The 21,633-nt window shown below is 35.0% G+C and overlaps 3 protein-coding genes across 4 annotated transcripts; 2 read left to right on the top strand and 1 right to left on the bottom strand.

Annotated features, from left to right (window-relative positions):
• The first annotated feature begins 1,835 nt into the window (after nucleotides 1-1,835).
• Nucleotides 1,836-4,950, top strand: LOC118277210 (NADH dehydrogenase [ubiquinone] 1 beta subcomplex subunit 9). The gene is made up of 3 exons (XM_035595929.2): nucleotides 1,836-1,999; nucleotides 2,913-3,055; nucleotides 4,716-4,950. The coding sequence occupies exons 1-3, from the start codon at nucleotides 1,899-1,901 to the stop codon at nucleotides 4,907-4,909; spliced, it is 438 nt and encodes a 145-aa protein (XP_035451822.1). The 5' UTR covers nucleotides 1,836-1,898; the 3' UTR covers nucleotides 4,910-4,950.
• An 828-nt stretch (nucleotides 4,951-5,778) lies between these two features.
• Nucleotides 5,779-14,556, bottom strand: LOC118277212 (derlin-1). Of its 2 annotated transcripts, none has more exons than XM_035595932.2 (5): nucleotides 14,410-14,556; nucleotides 12,055-12,258; nucleotides 8,294-8,442; nucleotides 7,784-7,894; nucleotides 5,779-7,109 (listed from the first exon to the last, which is right to left on the bottom strand). In XM_035595932.2, exons 1-5 carry the CDS (start codon nucleotides 14,452-14,454, stop codon nucleotides 6,974-6,976), a joined length of 645 nt encoding a protein of 214 aa, XP_035451825.1. In that variant the 5' UTR covers nucleotides 14,455-14,556; the 3' UTR covers nucleotides 5,779-6,973. The 2 variants fall into 2 exon arrangements, with proteins under 2 accessions (XP_035451825.1, XP_035451824.1); XM_035595931.2 differs by lacking the exon at nucleotides 14,410-14,556 and adding an exon at nucleotides 13,229-13,713.
• Nucleotides 13,901-19,734, top strand: LOC118277211 (probable enoyl-CoA hydratase). Its single transcript, XM_035595930.2, has 6 exons — nucleotides 13,901-14,215; nucleotides 14,412-14,644; nucleotides 15,912-16,062; nucleotides 16,828-16,977; nucleotides 18,679-18,876; nucleotides 19,539-19,734. Exons 1-6 carry the CDS (start codon nucleotides 14,047-14,049, stop codon nucleotides 19,667-19,669), a joined length of 1,032 nt encoding a protein of 343 aa, XP_035451823.1. The 5' UTR covers nucleotides 13,901-14,046; the 3' UTR covers nucleotides 19,670-19,734.
• The last annotated feature ends 1,899 nt before the right edge of the window (nucleotides 19,735-21,633 follow it).

Below are 21,633 nucleotides of genomic sequence, written 5' to 3'. Positions count from 1 at the left end.
TTCTTCTTTGTCATTTTCTCCGACCCAAAAACTGAACCCATTCTCAATCTCATCTCAAATTGTACTTACGACAGCTCGACCAATATTAGGGTGGTATTACCTTCTCTCAATTTTCATAGCTATTACGTATAAAGTATTGCATGTTGCAAGCTACTTGAAGCTGTGCGGGTCAAGTGAACCTGTTCTATTAACAGGAAGACAGAGCTTGTTAACCTACTTACATCGCTTATATTGCAGCCGTTATTTGCAGAACGCAGGTAATATTCAGATGACGTAGGTACCTATTTGTTTTTGATTTAATGACTATCTAACTTTTAGGGCTTTGTTTCTCAATAGGAAAATGTGTTTGTCCGATAGTGGGTTTTAAAGATGTGTAGCAAAAAAGCTTTTGATTACCTAAATTCCAATTTCAATACTTAACCGATATTAATACAAAATCTTTGGATCGCTCTTAATTTTTTTATTTTGACAGAAACTCAATACTACACTAATGAATTAGTGTCAAAAATCGATCTTAGTTTAAAGATTTTCTGATCTGGAGCTGCGGGCTACCTAGTGAGTTTACCGGGGCTCAGATCATTGGAAGTCTTTCCTTCCTTAAAAAAAGTCTAAAGATTTTGAATTTTGATCGGTTATTGAAATCGGCAGTAGGCAAATAGAGTCTGAAATAAGACACTTTTCATACGATCGTAAAAAAAGTATCTGGTTCCAGATAAGCCGATTTTTAGTATTCAGCCCCATGGATGCAAATGAACATTTTATAGTATCTGTCTAAAACTGTGTGATTAACAACTCTCTATTATGTCCTGCCCCATAATTATCTATACCTAGGCTAAACGTCTAGTCAAAAAAATTAAGCAACAAACAGCCCGACAATACAGAATTACAGACAAGGATGTCGTAAGATCGCAACCAAAATACAAATTACGAAAATCCTTCACTTCAGTAATTTTATCTGCAATCTGCATCGTTCAAGTGACAGATTATTTAGCGGATGCATTGTATTACAGCGTTTATGTATGTATACTCGGCTGCACATAGAGCTACACAACACCAGGTTATCATGGTCTCGCTTTCTATCATTTTTCCGCACATTTGACGGTCAGTTTATACTGGTTATACATGGCTTGGTGTGTACAGTTTAAGCAGTTATTGCTTGCAGTGAGTTCAGCCTTGTAACACATGTTAACTATTGTGTACGAATCTCTGATGTCTGCTGTTTAACGCTCAAGGACATTGTTCTGATGTTTTATGGTCGATAATAAAATTAGAGGCAAGGACTAGCTTCAAGATTTTTTAATTTTTTTATGTCGCGATGGAAATTGTCATGGATTTTCTTCGACGTGGGGATGACGAGGGATCTTTTGCTGACTAATACAAGCGTGGTGTTTTTCCTCAGCCTGTGGTTGTGACTCGAGGCATCCTTGCGGATATACCGCACCAGCTTAACAAACTAGTTCAACGACGGTTTTAGGGATTTTCTTATACTCATAGTGATATCCTTAGATTTAGGTTTATTTATTCAATCTACATCCAAAAATATTACTTATTTGTAAATCACGTTATAGGATAAGTGATTTTGCGGCGTCGATAATACCTTAACAATTTAGCTTATTAGTTTTTCGTTGATTTCCATAGACAATTTCAATCACCAGTACAATAAAACTTTGGAGACAAAGATATTGAAATTCATTCAAAATTATTTACCATAAGTTTAGCGAGCAATTCTTATGTGTATTAGGGTTATCTTTGAAATTAATTTTGCATTTATTTTAGTTTTGGTCTATGATTTTATATGAGCAATAAGCTGCGTATTCAGTCTAGAAAAAAAAACAAACTTGTCTTTGAATTTTATTGACATTCTGTTTCTCTGACAGCTGTCAGTAGCAATAACAAAAATGGCGAACGTACCACTGTACGGGGTGAAAACACACGCTCAAAAGGTTTGCTCCCTTTACAAAAGAGCTTTGCGTAACTTGGAAGCGTATTACGATAGACGGTAAGTTTAATTCATTCGTTGAACTAGTGTTTCTCCCTTCTTTTCCTTTGTTTTCCCCGTTACGTAATTCCTTTAAAACATAACCGCAATTTTTGCATCTTATTTTTCAGATTAAACTTGATTCTTCAGCGTTTTTGTTATGAATATCTTATATAAGAAGATTATTTCAAGTATCTGTCCTAATAAGGTTACCATGTTATTGTCTAAAAATCAATTTGGAAGTAATAATAACCATTGTATTTCATGTAGTCTGGTTTCTCTCAAAATGTATTTTTCTCATCATTCTGATGATCTGTAATAGTTAGAAAAGTAGCTCTAGTACTAGAATTACTTACAGGTGTTTATCTGGTGCTATTAATGTAGAATTTTTCACAATAATGATTATAAGTATTGAGTAAACTAATCATACCCTTGAAATTCATTTTTCTAATAAGTGGACAGGTCTCTAGTCTGTATGTAAGCATTTGTTTTCATAGTAATATTATTATGATTCTAATTAGAAAAAAATATCAACTATAACAACCATACACAGTAAAGTATAGTTTTAAATTCATTTTCTTAAATATTAAAAAACTGGATAACCAGTTTTCATCTTTAACATGCTGCAATGTTATAAATTAAAAAGATAAAACATGTTATATTCTGAATATTTATAAGTACATGTTGATGTCCCAAATCTGCAGCAAAATGGGACCAGTGCATCATGTGCAAGACTGGGCCTTGCGCTGGTATTGTACTGACCTCTTAAGTGAATCGCAGATGAACAAGCAACCCAATTATAATTTCTCAAAGTCTTTGGTCTTCTCCTTTAAAAAATATGTTGAAGAACAAGCTACAACATAAAAAGAAATACAATTGTTTCATCCTTTTTGCAGATATGAATATATTTAAAAACTTATTTTTTATATTTCAGCAATGTATACCGTTACCAAGCAGTGTTGCTCCGAGACAGGTTTGACAAGAACGCCAAGATCACCGACATGAGGAAAGCAGTGGAGCTGCTGAAGGAAGGAGAGGATGAATTATTCAAAACTCAACATCCCATTCCAAAACTTTGTAAGATATCTTTTACAAGCTTTCATTAACTTTCTAAGATTATTATTTAGACACCACTTACAAATGGTGAAGGAAAACATTGTAAGGAAACCTGGGCTTATAATTTCTAATTATAAGATGAAATCACCAACTTGCACTGAGGTGATTAAAATGATATAGGAAAACATTATAAAGAAACCTGGGCTTATAATTTCTAATTATAAATTTAAAATGGCCAACCATTGAGCAAGCATGGTGATTAATGCTTAAATCTTCTCCATGCTAGCAGAGGCTTTGGTCAGCAGTGGCCACTTATAGGCTGTTGATGTATGATGATGATTAACTGCAATATATGTATGAATGTGCAATGTGTGAGTGAAATCATGAAACTAGAAATGTCTTCAACCGATTGAGCTGAAATATTCTACACATGTTTAGTTTGCATGACAATTATCAATGCTAAGCTAAGTTTTAAAATTTTCTGTTTTACTATTTTTATATCTTTCCGATATACATATACAGTAGAAGCTCCTTATTCGCGCTTCCTTCATTCGCGGTTTCACTATTCGCGGATTGAAAAATTGCGACCCAATTCCCATATTCGCGGTCTAAAATTTCTTTATTCGCGGATCGAATCGAAATATCGGTGCGTAACCTAAAAAAATACATTCGCTATCCTTTGTCTACGCGTCAGTAGAAGGATAAAAAAATAAAATAGACCTTATTACAGCTACGTCTAGATTGTGACTTCTGCCTAAACCTAGTGTGACCTAAACCTGATGATAATAATATTATCATCAGGCAATCTGTATGATCAGAAAGTTCAATTAAACATTTTTTTTATCTACTATTTGCTTCTTGATTTCGTCATCTAGGAACGTATCCCCTATAACCCCATACAAATTACCATTCCATATTCACGGTTTCTGTATTCGCGGCATATTTACGGAACGCATACCCCGCGAATAAGGAGCTTCTACTGTACTAAAAATGGTTGTATATGTATTTAAAAAAAAAAATTAATTTGATTTAATTACTAAATAAAAATAGACAAATTAAATTAATTCTTTGTAAAAGTTTAACATTCAAAGTTCTTATAAAGAATTTGCATAATAAATAAATGTAATTAATATGCAAAACTTTGAACAAACTAATTTGACTTTGCATAGAAAATTGTGAAATACTCATGAATAAATGCAATGCTTAAGCATTATTTTATCATATTTTTTTGTAAATATACAGAATTTGAAATTATACTTCTTCAGTATTGCATGAATTGCAAATTGCTGCAACTGTAATGATACTTATTATATGCATCATTAATGTATGCAATAGGCTGCCAAGTAACATGTAGTGGGTCCGATTCCCGCACGAAGTATTTCTTTGTATGGTCGACAAATCGTTGTTTCGGGTCTGGGTTTCATGTGTATGTGGACTTGTATGTTTGTAAACGCACCCACGACACAGGAGAAAATCCTAGTGTGGAGCAACCTTTTTTTTTAAATAAAAATCCAAACAAACAAAACTCCTAAAATAAAAACAACAACAGTACACTTCAGGGCTATTTTGTTTAGGATCGATAGTCCTTCAAAAGAAACTAAAACGACCTACTGACCAAGAATTTGCTATGGGCTCCATTCTTGATTAATCCACCAATTTAATCTATACCTTTCTTCTCCAGTCCCAACCAGCCAGGGTGGCGTGGCTCACCAGCGTGTGGTGACTCCCCCGGACTGGGTGATCGACTACTGGCACCCACTAGAGAAGGCACACTTCCCCGAGTACTTCAAACGCCGCGAGCAACGCAAGAAGGAGTTCATCGCAATGTGGGAGAAGGAATACGGCACCGCCGACAAGAAGGAAGAGAAGCATTGATATATCGTTGTATAGTTATGTAATATAGTAAATTGCCTTTATTTCGAATGTAGTTTCATTTTTGTAGTACATAGTATGTACATATTTGTATTAAATAGTATAATTCTCACTTATTTAGAGAAGAATCACAATAGAGAGAGACTAGTCCAAAAAGCTCAATTCAAAGCGAGACGTGACGCTGCGCGCTCACTTTAAAAGAACAACAACAACGCCACACCTTATATCCCCGAAGGGGTAGGCAGAGGTGCACACCACGTAATGTCGCTATGCAATGTACACCCACTTTTTACAATTCGTGTTATAAGTTCCGTGTCATAGGGGGTGAACCTGAGCCTATTGCCATATAATGGGCATAATTCCGGACTCCGTGCTACTATTGAGAAATTTTCGAAAATCCGAAAAATGCCTAACAATCATTTGCCCTATACGGGAATCGAATACGAGATCCCTTGTCCGGCAGTCGCACTTGCGACCAACGAGGCAGTCAGTGAGTTTAACGGCGCATTCCAATAACCTACCGGTCGGTAGATTTGCCTACCAGCGGTAGAATTTTGACACATTTTGTATGGAGATTATGTCAAAATTCAACCGCTGGTAGGCAAATCTACCGATCGGTAGGTTATTGGAATGCGCCGTAAAAGAACTACTCACAAATAACTTATTTTTTAGTCACACAATAAAATACACATTTTATCATTTCGTGTAGAAAATAAAGTTGCTTTTTGAGTCACTCATAAAGTTATAAAGAATTAACACTAAATGTGCAGGAGATATAATGGCTATAATACTGTAATACCTGTTCTATAACACAGCAATTGGAGACGTCCAGGGAGAGGAAAAAGGAAAGGAAATAAAGTAACAAACAAAGATTAACATCTGTTAAATTGTTATATCAACAGTTTATTGCAATCTTGTACCTCACTATACATCATATCAAGAACGGTTTAGCAATTCCCGAGATTCGCACACAAACACATACATACAGGTTAACAAAAACATTGTATTTAAATTCTATTCGTTGAACAGTTCATATTTAGGTAGTATTGTTACCAGGCAAGTACATAAAAGTAAATATATGTTTAGTAAGGAATACAATCGGAAACTGATTTCGACTTTATAAACTTAGGAATAAGAGTGAATTCTCTGTGTTAAATATAAAAAAAATCATGAACATAAAAAGATTTACATTCACTTTAAACTACAATTTTGCCTTTTTTACCTAAAACAATATTATAGGTACAGAAAATTTTACCTAACTATATTATAAAATTAGCTTAAATAACAATTTTGTTCAAGTCCAAATAAAAGTTATTCGTGTGTACAGATATGCGAAAACATTTAGTTTTTAAATACATCTTTTATTTATTATATGTATATTATAATAATATCTTTGCACTTTGCGTTTTTACCTATTAAAGACTTAGCAATTCCATTAAAACACATTACAATGACCACAGACTATATAGTCTGTACACCCACTTAATTAAATTACAATTAAAAAATAGGCTAGTTTCCTACTAGTCAATACTAAATTCAATACTTTTTTCGAAACGTCAAAAACTATATTTTCTATGAAATAGTATGTTACAACGCCATCAGATTTTTACGTCAGTTTGCAGACTTATTTCTAGAAAATTGGCTAAACAAATAAAAATCCAGTAGATCATCAAATCTATATGAAAGGTGTGATTGTTTTTGACTATTTTAGAGCATTGAAGAGTCGAAATTATTTATTTTTGACCGAGGAAACTAACCAATTGCAACAAATCAGTGCAGTAAAACTATAGAAAACAATGTTTTCTATTACAAAATAATAACTTTATGAATGCATAAAGAAAATAATTTTACATAGATAATTAATTTCGAAGCTGTGATCATTGTGATTAAAAAAAAAGTATTGAACACACTTCAACAGTCTATAAAAAAAAGAGGTTGGATAAAGGCTGTATGCACATGATACCTTCGTCAAGAAAAACTGTTAGGGTCACCATAATCACATCTTAAATATCGGGATATCGTTCGTGTTTGTAAACATCAAAGTCTCTCACTGTGATTGTTGTTACATCAATTTCCTCCTAGAGTGTGTCCACGGCCCCAGTTGTGTCCTCCGAAGACTGTTCCGCCTGGCCGTGTGGGCACCCTAGCTTGGGGTGCGGTGCCGAAGCCACCCACGTATCTTGTGTCTGGGAATATATTTTTTCTGGCGAAAAAATAATAATTATTAGAATATTTTTACCTGGTTCAGAGTTACGAGTTAGTCAAAGTCAAAATCGTTTATTCCAATTAAACCATAAATACTTAGGTACTTTCGAAACTTCAACAAAGAAAGAAATAAACAATAGTCTGTCAGTCTGTTGATCGGACAAACTAGGTGCTCGTTCCAAAGTGTAGCTTCGAATGGAGAAGAACCAGCAAGAAACTCCATTCGTTACTCTTCAGTTCAGAGTTCAAACTAGATATTACTTGTAGTACAAATATTAGCTTACAAGTCGGGGACAAAAATGATTGGTCTTAAAGAATGACGTGGTACAAACAAGACATTCAGATAGCGACGTGGCTTTATGTGAGTCATGAATGACGCAAGTAAATCAGTCAATAATAAGTCGTTTGTTCGTTTGCCTCCTATTCCATAAAAAAGTAACTAGAAATATTGAAACACATGAAATTGAACTGGAAAATTGTATAGAGATAGACTGCCAACAAAAATCTGTTGAAGACAAATCCTTCGCTAGCGCCGATCACTTTTACTTAACAAGATTGGAGATTTAAAATGTACCTCACTACCTATACTAATATGTGATTTCTTTTATTGTCTACTCTTGTATTGTTATTGACTAGATTACGATACTTTAGTAAAGGTATGTATAAACTTACAAGAAAGCCGGCGGTGATAGGAGAGCGGGGCCGCCGAACTCCTGAGGGTACTTGAAGAGAAGGAAGAACGCCAAGTGGCCGATCAGGATACCGATCAACTCCATCACACCTCTGGAATATAGAACAATAATTATTTACTATTTCAGTCACGCTAATCTCGCAAAATAATGGTAAAGTTAGTACGAGTTTACGAAGCGAAAGCGCGTTCGGCGCTCTGATTGGTTGGTTCATTCGAGCCGGCCAATCAGAGCGTTGCATGCACTCTCTTTTCGTTTTCGTTCAACGTAAACCAAACTCGTAAAACTCAGCACATTAAGATTGATTTTTTTAATGTTCTAATGATAGTATCACATTTAAGTATTTCCTTAGTTGCTGATGAGGTCTTCTTTCCATAGTACTTAACGCGAGTTTGTTTTAGAGCACAATTCAAAGTAGTCTTTGTTGCACTAATAACTACTTTTCAAGTAACAACCTTAACACTAACTAAATAGAATTCAAAATCCGACTCACCCGCCGCTGATAACAAGGTTGAAAGCTAGCAGCACCCACGGCAGGTACATCGCTTTGAACCGTGTACCGAACCAGAAGGAGACGATCACGTCCTTGTTGAGCTGGCACCATACGTACAGCACTGACAGTACCATCGGGTCCATTAGGATCTGGAAGAGGGAAGTTGGGTAAGAATTATTAATTTTGAACCTAAGTTCTACGATATAGGAGACATTTTAGTTTGGGGCTACGTTTTTAAACAAAATAATGAAACAGAAAAGATGTTTTTTTTTTTTATGTTTATGTTTCTAATGCTGATTGTGTATATCTACTATACCCATACATACTATTGCGCCTTAAACACTGAAGGGGTAGGTAGAAGTATACATCTATTCACATGTATTGGTAATTAGGTATAGTCCAGTCAATTTAGGAATTCACCTCGGAATTCGAGATACCCAGCTGTAATTTTGTATATACTTGTATATTGACCCCCTAAAACTTGTCTCAAAACCTACATATGGTAGGGTGTAAGCAACCCTTAAAATTCAGGGTCAAAGGGCCCAAAAATCGTTTTTTTACGGTTTTTTCGAAATATCTCATTTCCTATGGGTTTTTGGTAGTTGTATTCAATGGCAATATTGTAGAATACAAAATTTTCTACAACTTTTGTCTAAACTTTTTTTTTATACGGTGAACCGTTTTCGAGATAGAGGGCGGAGAGCGCGCGGTCACTGCATCTCTTCAAAAAAATTTTTTTTCGTCTAACCTATCCGTGATGGTTATCTATGGATAGGACATTAAAAAATACGTCATGGTTCCTAAAACCATTTTTCGTCAAAATCAATCGTTTGAAAGATAGACGCTTCCAAAGTGGAAAAATGAGGTCTATAGAATGTGTCCTGCCCTCTAACTTTTAAAATAAGTGAGTAAGAAAACTAAAAAAAATATATGCTGTAGATTTTAATGGAAACTTTCAACGAAAATTGGTTTGAATGAGATATCATAATTAGTTTTTAAGAATTGATTAAAAGAATTGAGAAAGTGGAAAATTAAGTGTGTTTTTTTTAAAATGTATCAATTCTTAAAAACTAATTATGATATCTCGTTCAAACCAATTTTCGTTGAAAGTTTCCATTAAAATCTACAGCATATATTTTTTTAGTTTTCTTACTCACTTATTTTAAAAGTTAGAGGGCAGGACACATTCTATAGACCTCATTTTTCCACTTTGGAAGCGTCTATCTTTCAAACGATTGATTTTGACGAAAAATGGTTTTAGGAACCATGGCGTATTTTTTAATGTCCTATCCATAGACAACCATCAAGAATAGGTTAGACTAAAAAAAAAATTTTTGCAGAGATGCAGTGACCGCGCGCTCTCCGCCCTCTATCTCGAAAACGGTTCACCGTATAAAAAAAAAGTTTAGACAAAAGTTGTAGAAAATTTTGTATTTTACAATATTGCTATTGGATACAACTACCAAAAACCCATAGGAAATGAGATATTTCGAAAAAACCGCAAAAAAACGATTTTTGGACCCTTTGACCCTGAATTTTAAGGGTTGCTTACACCCTACGGTATGTAGGTTTTGAGACAAGTTTTAGGGGGTCAATATACAAGTATATACAAAATTACAGCTGGGTATCTCGCATTCCGAGATTCTTACCTAATTTTGCCTTATTTGACTGGACTAGTAGGGTGCGTTGGGGTAACATCGGACGGATTTTCGAATAGTTGCAAGGATGTTGCAAAAACTTTATTTTCTCAATTTTGGTACACAGTAGATTAATGAAAAATAGTGGAAACGAATAATGATTAAACACAGTGTAATTTAAAATTTAATTTATTTATAAATACTCAATACTTTTTGTTTTGCAAGCCTATAAAATCAGGACAATTTTTTTTTTAATGTGATGACGATTTGGCCATCATGGGGTAAGTTCGGACAACGATTTAAAATAATTTCTAGTGCTAGGAGCACAAGGTGTATAAAAGGAACGTAGCCGATCTTTCCTGTACTTTAACATGACATCACAAAAATTTACCTAAAACAACAATTATAGATGTTCCAAATGATTCTTTTTTTTTCGTTTAATTTGTCCGATCTTACCCCGCATACCAAATTTCAAAGAAATTGAGTTTCTCAAAGTTTAGATTTATCCACAAGCATTTTTGAAGTGGCTGCATACGTGAGTTCTTTATTATTTATTTGCTGCATGGCTAATTCCAGCGCTTCTTTTGTATAAGAAGTGGCCCGCGAAGAGGTTCGGGAGTATTTACGTGGCAACTGAAGATTGGAAAATCAGCCCTAAGTAATTATTTAAAAATAAATTAAAATCATGTGTAACAAAAGTTTGACAATCACTGCCTATTTTCGACTAGGGATATTTTTGTCTGATCTTTACCCGACATGGGTAACACCGGATTTCAGCCTACAGAGGTAGTAGACAAATCTGGATTAGTTTTATCATATTATCATTGCTCAAAACTTAGTATTTAGGCAAAACCATGTCAAAATAAGCTATACTTTTGCTAAAATATGCAAATAAAAATGTAGGTGAAAGACCGGATAAACAAATATTTTATAAAATTTGCCTTTTTTCTAAAACGGCGCGGGTACACTTCTGTGTTGACCGGAGCGAGTGGTGGTCACCGCGGGGCGGGGCGGGACTTAATGGAGTGCCACGCAATGTGATCAGCATTAAAAAATATAGCCAAATAAGTGAGATATTTGATTTGTACGTTCTTACCCCTCCGCCGATCTTACCCCAACGCACCTTACATTGTAACACTCAATTTTCAGGTAGGGTTACGAGTCTCATGTAAAAGCCTATTGGCTTATAGAACCAGAGATATTGCGTGAATTTTCGAAAAGACTGAAACCCAAACCCAAATAAGTAAGGTACTTTGACCGAATCATACACAATACATGCATAGTCATTACAATTTTATTTTCTTGTAACTGTACCTATAATTCAAGTTATTCCATTTCATTCTTTGCATATTATTTAGGCTTGTATACCTACTTGTATATGTTTTTACAACTACATATTATACATTTATACCTACAACAACAGTGCCTATAGTTAATTCAAATTATTCCATTTCTTTGCATATTATTTAGCCTTGTATATTTTTACAATTACATATTATATTTATACCTACAACAACCTACAATGTCAGTAATGTCAGATTGAATATGTGCCTCTACATGATTGTGGGCCACAAAACAATCGCGGTTTACGAGTCCAATGACCCAGTAAATAGGTTCATCAATTTTATTTGATATAGGTTAGTAGTCACATTCTGATTGCATCGGGTAGATAACAGCTATTCAAACCCACAAACGGACCCAGACTGTTGCATAAATGTGCAGTGATGTGCTAATGCTAAAACTCTTTGTTTAATGGTGGTCCAAACAATCATTTTTTGAAAGGAGATATTTTAAATGTCAGAGTTGGTTTGGATGTTTGTCCAATAATGAGGTTGAATTGTAAAATTTTGTATGTTTTACAAAGCAAAACATAGCAGGATGTTTTCATGTATAGCAGCCTAATTAACAGCTTAAAATGTTTCACAAATAAATACTTTGAAACTACTGCACTGATTTTAATGAAATTTGGTATACAGACAGGGTATGACTTAGGTGATAGGATACTTTTTATCCTATGGTAATGTGGATGAAGCTGATGGCAGAAGCTAGTCATTTTTACATTTATGGTTGAAGTGTCCTATAGCAACTTTAACTTTACAAGAATGGAAATAAAACTATACTTACAGGCAAGTTAACAAGTAATCCAATGACAACACAGCAGGCCCAGTTGAAGAGCAACATGTAGAAGTAGTCTGCAGGCTTGCCCGCAAACATTCCCGTCTCAAGTCTTTGCGAGTAGTTGTACAGGAAGTAGCAATTGATTAGGAAGTGGAATCCTGTACTCGGACTTATCGGGTAGAAGAACAGTGCTGTGACCGGTCGCCATAACTGAAAATGATAAAAAGAAGATTTGAATATCTGTAGTCGAGGTTTTCATAATAATTAAATACATGGTTGTTATATGGAATTAAATTAATTATTTCTTGAAAATTTTTTTTTAAGTTCAAAAATATGATATGCACATAATGTATGTATGTAGCAATCAAAGATATTATCAAAACAATATCTAATTAGTTACCTATAAAGAAAATTATCAATTTGATAAAAAATGCATTAGTTGTATAATTTTAAATACTATTGTAAACAATGTTACCTATCATGATGTATGTAGAGTAAGTATTTTTGCAGTGCCCAGTAGGGCCCATAGTTGGGACATATTACTGTATTAAAATTGTAGACCACACTGTACACTAAGGATGTATTAAAGTGCTTTGATTTTGTTTGATTAAAAAACTAAGTCTTCTACAAATTAGATTTACATAAAGAGGTTTATAAATAAAATTTTAGTACTTTGATTATTAGCCTTTTCTGTACCAGAATGTGGATCCAGACGATACATAATTTGTTTTCATAAAGTAGTTAATCATGTAAACTTTGTCTGACTTTTAACTGTAGGTTTGTCTAACTATAGTTATCTACAGTTTAAGGAAATAATCCAATTCGAATGCAGCCTGAGTGTGAGTATGTATAAATGTAAAAAATAATAGGAAATAATATTTTTTTATCAACATTAACATAATAATTATTACTGATTATCACTTATCAGTTACTTTTAGTAATTAAATGTTTACTACTGTTAGATAGTGAGCCCATTACAAATATACCTAATTGTACCAGTGTGTATTGGATGACTAAATGGGCCAAGGCAATAGTTATTTTTATATGTACTGCCTATTATTTTTTTAAATAAGTCTTCAAAATTCGAACATTAATATTCACATTATGCAATTTTTAAGCTGTGGAATGATCTAGTAACGTGGAGGAAGCATAAATGTTTAGTTAATTTGTTACTGCTTACCTGGAATTTGTTTACAATGGAATAGAAGTCCAGTATTAAATAGGAGAAGCTTAATAGCCCGAACCGGCCCAATATACTGAACACTATTGTTAAAGTCAACCAATAACGAGTGAAAAACGGTACACTCTCGAACCAATCCTTGAATTCAGACATTTTCGTATGTAAACACAAACAACAGAGTCACTAAAGAACAGGTTACGAGGAGTTTTTACAACAATTAGAACACAGCACTCGCTGATCGTTTAACCATAAATAGACACAAATGATGAAATTATTAACATCGAATTGTCGGTACACGTGTACTAAGAGAATTTGTCGAGAAAATTCAACCAACAAGAGGATGATTTTGTTGTTTTTGACAGTGGGCGGATATGTGTTGCCAGCGGAAATTTATTATGAATTTATGAAAACCGTAAAAGTTTCAGTGATTTTTTTATTGGTTTCTGAGTTATTAACTATTTAATAATAACTGATAAAACTATGTTTTTATTGGCTTGAAAATATTTTAAACTATTACGCAGCCTATGCTAGCCAGCCTGCCATACTACTGAGTAAGCCGATAACATAATAATTAATTAGGTCTCACGAAAGTTATAACAATTTTTTTATATTTTATTATTAGTATAAGTTAATATTGAAAAGACAGAAAACACGTAACCCATATAAAAAAATATTAAATTCGAACGAACCGTAGTTTTTCACTTTCAGCTTTCGTCTTTCAGTTTCAGTGACATGTGACAATTGACATTGACATCTATCAAAATCGGGTATCCGAAATCTATCATTTGCGTTTTCCTTTGATTTCATTCGATGAAAAAATGAGAACTATGTTGAAAACATTAATTGCAGCTACGAATTTGCCTGTAAGGCGGTATGCAGTGCGCTTTTGTTCTAGTGATGCACAAACTAAGTCTAAAACAGATGAAAAACAAGCTGCAGCTAATGAATCAGAATCGGAGCCGGCCAAAATAGAAGTTGTCAAAAAAAGTAAGGTTATCGACTTATTTTGATATTTATTGAATAGTATTTTTTGTAAAAATGGTTTCAATTATATAATTTAAATATGAAGTAGTTTAAAAGTTAAAAGTTACCTACTTACATCACATTGTAATTTTCAAATATTATTTTTTAAAACAGTACAACTAGGTACCCGCATTTTAACTAAATTTAAAATTACTTACAGATATTGTTGTTGAAAGATTCGGTTCCGTTATGACACTGAACATAGACCGTCAAAAAACGAGGAACAGTCTGGACATAGTGACACTTAACGAAATGACCGAAGCAATAGATGCCTTTGACAACGATCCCGAAGCCAAAGTTCTAATATTTAACGGAGAAGGTGGCAGCTTCTGTTCCGGATTCAACATGGACGATATAGCAACACATGGATATAACAATTTAAAAGATGCTGCGGTATGTAAAAAGGAATAAGAATTATAATTATTTGTTTAGTACTTTATGAATGATCTGCCGCGGCAAATAATAGATATGATAAACAATCATATTCCAAATTATTATGAAATATAGAAAAACAACAGTGGCGAATTTCAAACCCGTAAATTCAGGTTTCTCTTTCGGTATTCGGTTAATAAATGTTAATTTTTTAACAAGGTTAAAAATAAAATTAATAATTAAATAAAACATGGCTACACTTCAACTTTTGGCCGCAGACTGTACGCTTGCCTGGGAATTAGATTTAATATCTGCTTGTTATCACATTCATTGGCATATCACATTAAAATTGCTGGCTTACTGATACAAAACCTGACTTAACACATTGGTGTGCATTATCATTTTTGGTATTTAGCAGCAAATCACAACTGATAGTAATTTTTTATCATTCTTTTATTTATATCTCTTAGTAAAGACTCTATTTATTTACTTTTTGTCACACAAAATGCCATAAATGTAACAAAGGTTGAGCAGCATTCTGCGACATTTATGATGCGGCAATTGTCACGGAATGATGCTCATGAGCTTCTTGAGCTTATGAGCATCTAGCATGGCTTGAAACTAGTCGAGTTCCTAGTCAAACAGTCAATAACATAATAATTAATTTAGTATGATAGTAGTATACAAACATTATAATAAGATTAAACTTTATTTATAACTTTCAGCGCTTTATCATTGATTTTTTTTATGATTGTATTCCTTTTTTTCCTTGCTTTCATTGGTCGAGTGGTGTCATCCTTTTTATCTTATCTCCAACCTGTTGGCTATGAATGGAGATTAGGGGCCATCCATTAATTACGTCCCCCGTTAAGGGGGGGCGAGGGGTCGACGAAGTGTGACTTTATGTGACAAGGGGGCGGGAGGGGTCTTAAATTTCGTGACGTCACATTTCAACCATTATAATCTTACTGTTAAAACACGAACTTGGAACTGTTATCGAAATACTCAAAAAATTGTAGATGTAAAATTATAAAATGTGACGTCACAATAGGGATGGGGAGGTCCGACAAATGTGACCAATTGTGACAAGGACGGAAATTATGGATGGCCCTTTATAACAAAGATTTTTTTTTTGTAAAATCTGCAGGCTTGACTTTTTGAAGTTTAATCTCTTGTCTGTCGATACATGAGACACAATAGAAAACACATTGTGTCTCGCGTAGATCTGCATTCCGACACACAACGGGTTAATCAGAAGATAATAAAATTAAATGTATTTTCCTTATAGATACGTTTGGAAAGAAGACCTCTCTGTGATAAGATCACGATAGCGGCAGTGTCAGGGTATGCAGTGGCGGAAGGGTTTGAGTTGGCCCTGTCATGCGACTTGCGAGTCATCGAGGAGACTGCTGTACTTGGATGCCTGGGCAGGAGATTTGGTTTGTAGATTTTCAATTATCACTACATAGTATAAAACAACCGGAGCTGCGGACAACGTAAAAGGTTACCGGGGCTCCGGCTCAAAGCAGGAGAAGGAACAGGGTGTTTTTTAGTCAGTAAGAGTCTGACACTCCCTCCCGCCACACTCAAGGCGGGAGAAGTCATTGGATGAATTTCTCCCCTCAAAAAAAAAAAAAGTATAAAATAAAGTCGCTTTTTCTATCCCTATTTTCCTTTGTATGCTTAAATCTTTAAAACTACGCAATGGATTTCGATGCGTTTTTTTTTTTAATAGATAGAGTGATTAAAGAGGAAGGTTTATATGTATAATACATGCATAGTATATCAATATTGCACCGATGCGAAGCTGGGGCGGGTCGCTAGTATTAGATAAAGTTTAATACATTATGTTGCTCTGATTGTTGTTCGAGTGTATGCAAATTATACATAGGAACGAGTGCTCAAATTATTGAGCAGCTCTCAAACTGTGTTGTACACTCAAATGTCAGTTATTGATACCATTCAATTTAAAGATCATCTTACAATACAGTTGTGCTCAATTACATTAAATTTATTTATAGCCTTTTTTTATTTGGACATGAAAATGATTATCTTAAGCTACATTGCATTTTTCCTCCACTTCTGCATGTCCATTTGCCAGGTAGCAAAGGCCACCTCCAATCTTCTCCATACTGGCCTTTCTATGGCCAATACATATAAGTTGGCTATGGCTCAATTACATATAAGTTTTCATATAATCCCAGGTGTTCCCCAGTCCTTATACGGTCCTCGCAAGCTGACTTCGTTGATTGGATTGTCTCCTGCGCTGGATCTGCTCATCACCGGCCGCTTGATCTCGGGAGTGGACGCCAATCGGCTGGGACTGGCGTGTAAACTCACTTCTACGGGCACAGGTATGGAACTTATAATAATTAATTTAATTATTTATGTTTATTCTAAAATCAACTGCCTCGTTGGTCGAGTGGTCGCAAGTGCGACTGCCGAACTAGGGGTGTCGGGTTCGATTCCCGGGTCGGGCAAAGTATTACTGGGCTTTTTTCGGATTTTAGAAAAATTTCTTGGCAGTAGCACGGAGTCTGGAATTGTGTCCATGATATGGCAATAGGCTCACCCCCTATTACATGTGACTTTAACACAAAAATGGTGAAAAGTGGGTGTACATTATAAAGCGGCATTACATGCCGTAATGTGCACCTCTGCCTACCCCATCAGCGATAAAAAGGCGTGAAGTTGTGTGTGTGTGTGTCTAAAAGCAAAGAAGCTCAATCTGGTTAGTTACAATCTTCCTTAAACCTACGTTAGTACTAAACCTAAATCAAAACAAAATTGTTTCGCGAATCGAAGCTACAAGCACAACACTGACGAGGAGAGCTTGCAGCAGCGAATATAATGTTAATAGTATCACTTCATGTTCTATTGGGTCTGCCTACCCCAATGGGCAGACAGGAAACAGGCGTGGTGATAATATGTAGGGATTTTTTTATTGCATGTGCAAATTAATATAAAAATTTTGGTTTACTTACGTACATTCATGGAGATAAGCTCTACTAGTTTCGAGTGTCTGAGGGACTCTTCACTCTTCTTTGCAGCCTACTCAGTATGTCTGCTGCGCGACGTCGCCGCGTCTGCACACGCTGCTCATGATCAAGAGTCCCTCTGAGACTTGAAACTAGTAGAGCTTTTCTCAATATATTTAGTTTTTATTAGTTAATTTTGTATGTTTACTGTATTTTAATTCCTATCCCCTAAAAGGGTAACCTGAGATGCACTTGTAACTCTTCTGGTGTTTCAAGTGTCCATGGGCGGCGGCGATTGCTTACCATCAGGTGATCGGTCACGTTGTTTATCGGTGAAAAATGTCTCATGATAGTTTTTTTTTTTATTCGACAAAAACTAATGCTTGTCCACAATCACACCTGATGGTAAGTAGTGATGTAATCTGATAGTTATTATAACAATATTACATACATACACGTTAAGTAAGTAAGAAAGACTCGATTGTAAAATGCATTTAGGTCAGTTAGGTCATTCACAGAATATTTTTATGCCACATTTACTTATCTGCGGTTTTACATTTCCCATTATTCGGTTAATATTTCTTTCCTGTCTCCACTCCGCATAACATTGTCCTACTTAAACCAGTTTTGTACAACAGATAAATTGATAAGCGTGGGAAAGCAATGCTTCGGCAAGAATGGGCCAACTCGATCGGAGTGATACTACGCCTCACAGAAAACCCCTCTTATCAATCTTTCCAATCCCTAATTCCCCAACAACCCTTAAATTCCTAACCTTTGTAATACAATACGTCCATGGACGGCGTTGATTGCTTATATTATTAGTGCGGCTTTTTATAAAAAAAGATAATATGTTTTTTACATCCATTATATTTAACAAATTTCGGTTTAAGTATTTAAAAATCTGACTGCACGATTGGCACTGTGGCTACTGGCTGCTGTGCAACGTGTAGTGGGTCCGATTTCCGCACGCGCACGAAACAACTCTTTGTGTGATCCACAAATTGTTGTTTTGGGCCTTGGTGTTTTGTTTGTAAACGCAACGTTTTATTAACGTTATAACATTATATATTCCAGCTCTAGGCGAGTCGATAAAATTGGCGAAGTCGTTAGCGAAGTTCCCGCCGAACGCGATGGTGATGGACAAGATGGCGGCTATCAACTCCCAGCTGAATCCCAACTCCGAGGAGAGCATGCGGGACGAGGCCATCATGCAGAGCCTGCTGGGAAACGCCATCGAAGACATGAAGGAAGGAGTCAAGAAGTTCCAAGCAGGTTAGTTAAACTGAGAATCTAAGATTTAAGAGGTGGTGACTGCCTCGTTGGTCGAGTGGTCGCAAGTGCAAGACTGGTGGACAAGGGGTCTCGGGTTCGATTCCCGGGTCGCGCCAAGTATTACTGGGCACGGAACCTGGAAATGTGCCCGGTATATGGCAATAGGCTCATCACCTATTTGTGTGTGTGGGACTTACAACATCAATTATGAAATGTGGGTGTACATTGGCATTATTTGCCACAATGTGCACCTCTGCCTCTCCTCTCCTCTTCGGGGATTAAAGGCGTGACGTTATAATAAAAAATATAAAAAAAAACTTACCATAATAAAAAAATTAAAAGAAAAAAATATTTACCATAATAAACAATATAATAGATTCAGCAATCATTGTGCCGATAGTAGTATCTGCCAATGGCCTCATAGTCAAAAGCCTCGACCAACACCTGAGTAGACGGTTGGATCAAGAGCCTGAAGAAGGCAGTACTTTTGGACACGGCGCATATTGTCTGGAAATTCCTCTCTCTTGGGCCCTGACCTATTATTAAATATTTAGAAATGTACTAAACAAGTAAGATAAATAAATAAATGATAATAAATATAATAGTAGTGTCCAAATAACCAAATTAATTATTATTTACTTAAATAATATTTCTTTACTCAGGTATAGGCAAGCACGGCAAGTTCTACAAGTTAAAAGAGCTGCCATTAAAAGACTGGGAACTGGAAGACACCGAGGAACAAGTCACCATCAAACTGAAGGATTCAGAGAAGGAGGAGGGGAAAGACAAATGAAATGCTACCTTATGTGTAGAGGATAAGACTTGTTTTGCTTTGTTTGTAAGGTAATGGAAAGGTTTTATTGCAATTGTTTATTTAGATTGGAGTTTCTTTAGGTCTTTATGTAGTAAGTGTTGTATAAGAGTGTCAATAGATGTCACTCTTATACAGTTACGTTAGGTTAATCACCTAACTTAATCGTAATTCCTTCTTAGTGCTTCTTCAAAAGAAATTTGAAGCGAGACGCTTCGTACGAGTGTTAGAATTTATTTCTCTTTCTATGTTCCTTTTAACGTATAAAAGTTACAAAGATAGCATGACAACGTCAATTAAGATACGTATCATTTTAGTTAATAAGTTAATTGGTAACTAAAGTACGTGGGTGCCATTTTTCGGCACGAATAGGCCGGCTCGACCGGAGTGATACCACGGCCTCACAGAAAACTGACGTAAAACAACGCTTGCCTAGTGGCTCGTCGTATGAGTGCGGTTAACTGAGGCCCAATCACCCCCCTCTCCAATCTCCGAATCCCCAACAACCACTAAATTTCTATTCCTCAAAAGACCTATAACGTACTTGTAACGCCGCTGGTGTTTCGGGTGTCAATAGGTAGCCTCGACTGCTTACCATCAGCTGATCAGTCTGCACGTTTACTGGTACTTGTTTATACCGTAAAATAATGTGTCTCGAACAATATCTATATCACTACATAGTATATAAAAAAAGGTAATATAAAAACTAAAAATCCCGACTGCGTTTCTTTATGATATGAAAAAAAAAATACTAAATAAATATTAAGACTTAGTGACATACGGCTGGCTTTCTAGAATGGGTCCCCCATTCTAGAAAGCCTATAGAAAACTGCTTCAATCGGGTACTATGACTTTCTTGTTTTATGGTTTTTTCATTTTCATATTATAAACAAACGGGTACGGTCGGGTATTTTAGTTTTTTAAATTACCTATTTTATTTTCTTTTAGTTTTATAAATAATAGCTTTTGCCCGCGACTTCGTTCGCGTGGAATAGTGACTTCCGGCAAATTTTTGGTTTTAACCACATAGTTCCCATAGCTATAGGCTGATGATAATGATGATGATGATGATGATGATGAGATCCCGATCTCGCGGGATCTTTTCAAAAATGAGATGTGGAAGATATTCCAGGGAACTCTTCAAAAATCAACATAATGAGCTCTGCGTTTGATTTTAATAGATGTATACTCACTTAGGGCATTGAAAAAATAGTTTAAAAACGGACTTTAACTAAAGAAATATTATAATCTTTCCGAACTTAAGATGAAAACTAACTTAAAACTAAAGAAAGCTACGAATTACGAATTTATAACAATTAAAAAAGAAATTATATTAGAACCTATCCTTTATGCTATAATAACCAAGCTTAAACTAAATAATTTAAAAGAAACGACTTAAATCTAATCTAATTTATTTATAAATTAGACTTACAATTTTATTAAAAAAACTAACTACAGTAACTACTAATAATCGATATCAAACTAAACCTACGTTAAAAAGTTTAACCAGAAAACCAGGAAAACCCAACAAATAAACTTATTAATTGACAAATACAACGAAACCAATTTAGAATATACGAAACAGCAGGACCACTACAGACAAATAATCATACGACTGATAATACACATTTTCTATACAATAGTACCGAAGCGCTCGGCCGATACCCAACCAAATAATTGTAACAAAACCATAGCGCAATCTTTTTGGATCCCAACGCCATCTATCGAGGATAAAGACAACTTGGATTATTTATTTATACTCCGTTCGGGCATTTTCTTTGTACTAAAAGTTTAATTATATTGATATAATTTTTTTCATACCTTTTTACTATTTGTTAACTTTTTTTCGATGAATTAAAACAATAACATGAACCGAAGTCGTGTAACGATCGACATAGAACTATCTATACTCCGTTAGAGCGTTTTCTTTGTACTAAAAGTTGTAT

Source organism: Spodoptera frugiperda, chromosome 10, assembly GCF_023101765.2.
Source record: "Spodoptera frugiperda isolate SF20-4 chromosome 10, AGI-APGP_CSIRO_Sfru_2.0, whole genome shotgun sequence".
In the NCBI taxonomy this organism is placed as follows: domain Eukaryota; kingdom Metazoa; phylum Arthropoda; class Insecta; order Lepidoptera; family Noctuidae; genus Spodoptera; species Spodoptera frugiperda.
The sequence above is the reverse complement of the archived record's forward strand: the minus strand, read 5'-3'. Positions and strand labels throughout refer to the sequence as shown.

What these genes read in the sequence shown, in the direction of transcription:
- LOC118277212 (XM_035595931.2), bottom strand. Translation starts at nt 13,381, where the DNA reads ATGTCTGAATTCAAGGATTGGTTCGAGAGTGTACCGTTTTTCACTCGT. An exon ending in GATTACTTGTTAACTTGCCT is followed by an intron (nt 8,443 to 12,054) that starts GTAAGTATAGTT and finishes TCCCTCTTCCAG; the next exon opens with ATCCTAATGGACCCGATGGT. An exon ending in CTATCACCGCCGGCTTTCTT is followed by an intron (nt 7,110 to 7,783) that starts GTAAGTTTATAC and finishes TTTTTTCGCCAG; the next exon opens with AAAAAATATATTCCCAGACA.
- LOC118277210 (XM_035595929.2), top strand. Translation starts at nt 1,899, where the DNA reads ATGGCGAACGTACCACTGTACGGGGTGAAAACACACGCTCAAAAGGTT. An exon ending in GAAGCGTATTACGATAGACG is followed by an intron (nt 2,000 to 2,912) that starts GTAAGTTTAATT and finishes TTTATATTTCAG; the next exon opens with CAATGTATACCGTTACCAAG. An exon ending in ACATCCCATTCCAAAACTTT is followed by an intron (nt 3,056 to 4,715) that starts GTAAGATATCTT and finishes TTTCTTCTCCAG; the next exon opens with TCCCAACCAGCCAGGGTGGC.
- LOC118277211 (XM_035595930.2), top strand. Translation starts at nt 14,047, where the DNA reads ATGAGAACTATGTTGAAAACATTAATTGCAGCTACGAATTTGCCTGTA. An exon ending in ATGCCTGGGCAGGAGATTTG is followed by an intron (nt 16,063 to 16,827) that starts GTTTGTAGATTT and finishes ATATAATCCCAG; the next exon opens with GTGTTCCCCAGTCCTTATAC. An exon ending in AGTCAAGAAGTTCCAAGCAG is followed by an intron (nt 18,877 to 19,538) that starts GTTAGTTAAACT and finishes TTCTTTACTCAG; the next exon opens with GTATAGGCAAGCACGGCAAG.